Below are 532 nucleotides of genomic sequence, written 5' to 3'. Positions count from 1 at the left end.
TAAATTCTTTTGATACCTATGACAAATTTGATAAATGACATGTACTCTTTGGGATAAGATAATTAACAGTCATGATTAAATGAACTGAACTACAATCATTTCATCTATTAAATAAATCCTATTGCTATGAACACACACACAAAAATATGAAATTCAGTGTTCCTTTTATTAACATACCTGGTAATTCACATATTCCAGCCACAGATTCCACCATTCCATGTTGATGATGTACCAGAACTGGCCAATGGTAAGAGACTTGCACTCGGCTCTGCGTAGCCAACCTAGAACTATCTCTCCCTCTTCCCCGGGACTGCTTGGCTTGAGCCCCAGGACAATATGGCACACCTTGCAAATGAAATATTTGGTTAAATCACATCCTTTCAAAAGAAAAGGAGAAAAAAAGGTAAAACTAACCCTTCCAAAAAATTTTACATATATTTCAATCAAACAGTAAGTTAATTCGTTATTGACTTTATTAGATATCTCTCGGTGTCATAGATTTCTGGCAACCTTCCTGTCGTTGGGAGCTAAA

At 35.7% G+C, this 532-nt stretch overlaps 1 protein-coding gene across 1 annotated transcript in view; it reads right to left on the bottom strand.

Annotated features, from left to right (window-relative positions):
* Nucleotides 1-532, bottom strand: part of LOC119591924 (ubiquitin carboxyl-terminal hydrolase 32-like) — a gene marked incomplete in the record, with an annotated part of 40183 nt that overhangs the window by 21780 nt on the left and 17871 nt on the right. The window contains 1 exon segment of the mRNA XM_037940678.1: nt 178-345. Within this exon segment, the coding sequence (XP_037796606.1) occupies nt 178-345 (168 nt within the window).

The sequence above is a fragment of the Penaeus monodon genome, chromosome 29 (genome assembly GCF_015228065.2).
Source record: "Penaeus monodon isolate SGIC_2016 chromosome 29, NSTDA_Pmon_1, whole genome shotgun sequence".
NCBI lineage: Eukaryota > Metazoa > Arthropoda > Malacostraca > Decapoda > Penaeidae > Penaeus > Penaeus monodon.
The sequence above is the reverse complement of the archived record's forward strand: the minus strand, read 5'-3'. Positions and strand labels throughout refer to the sequence as shown.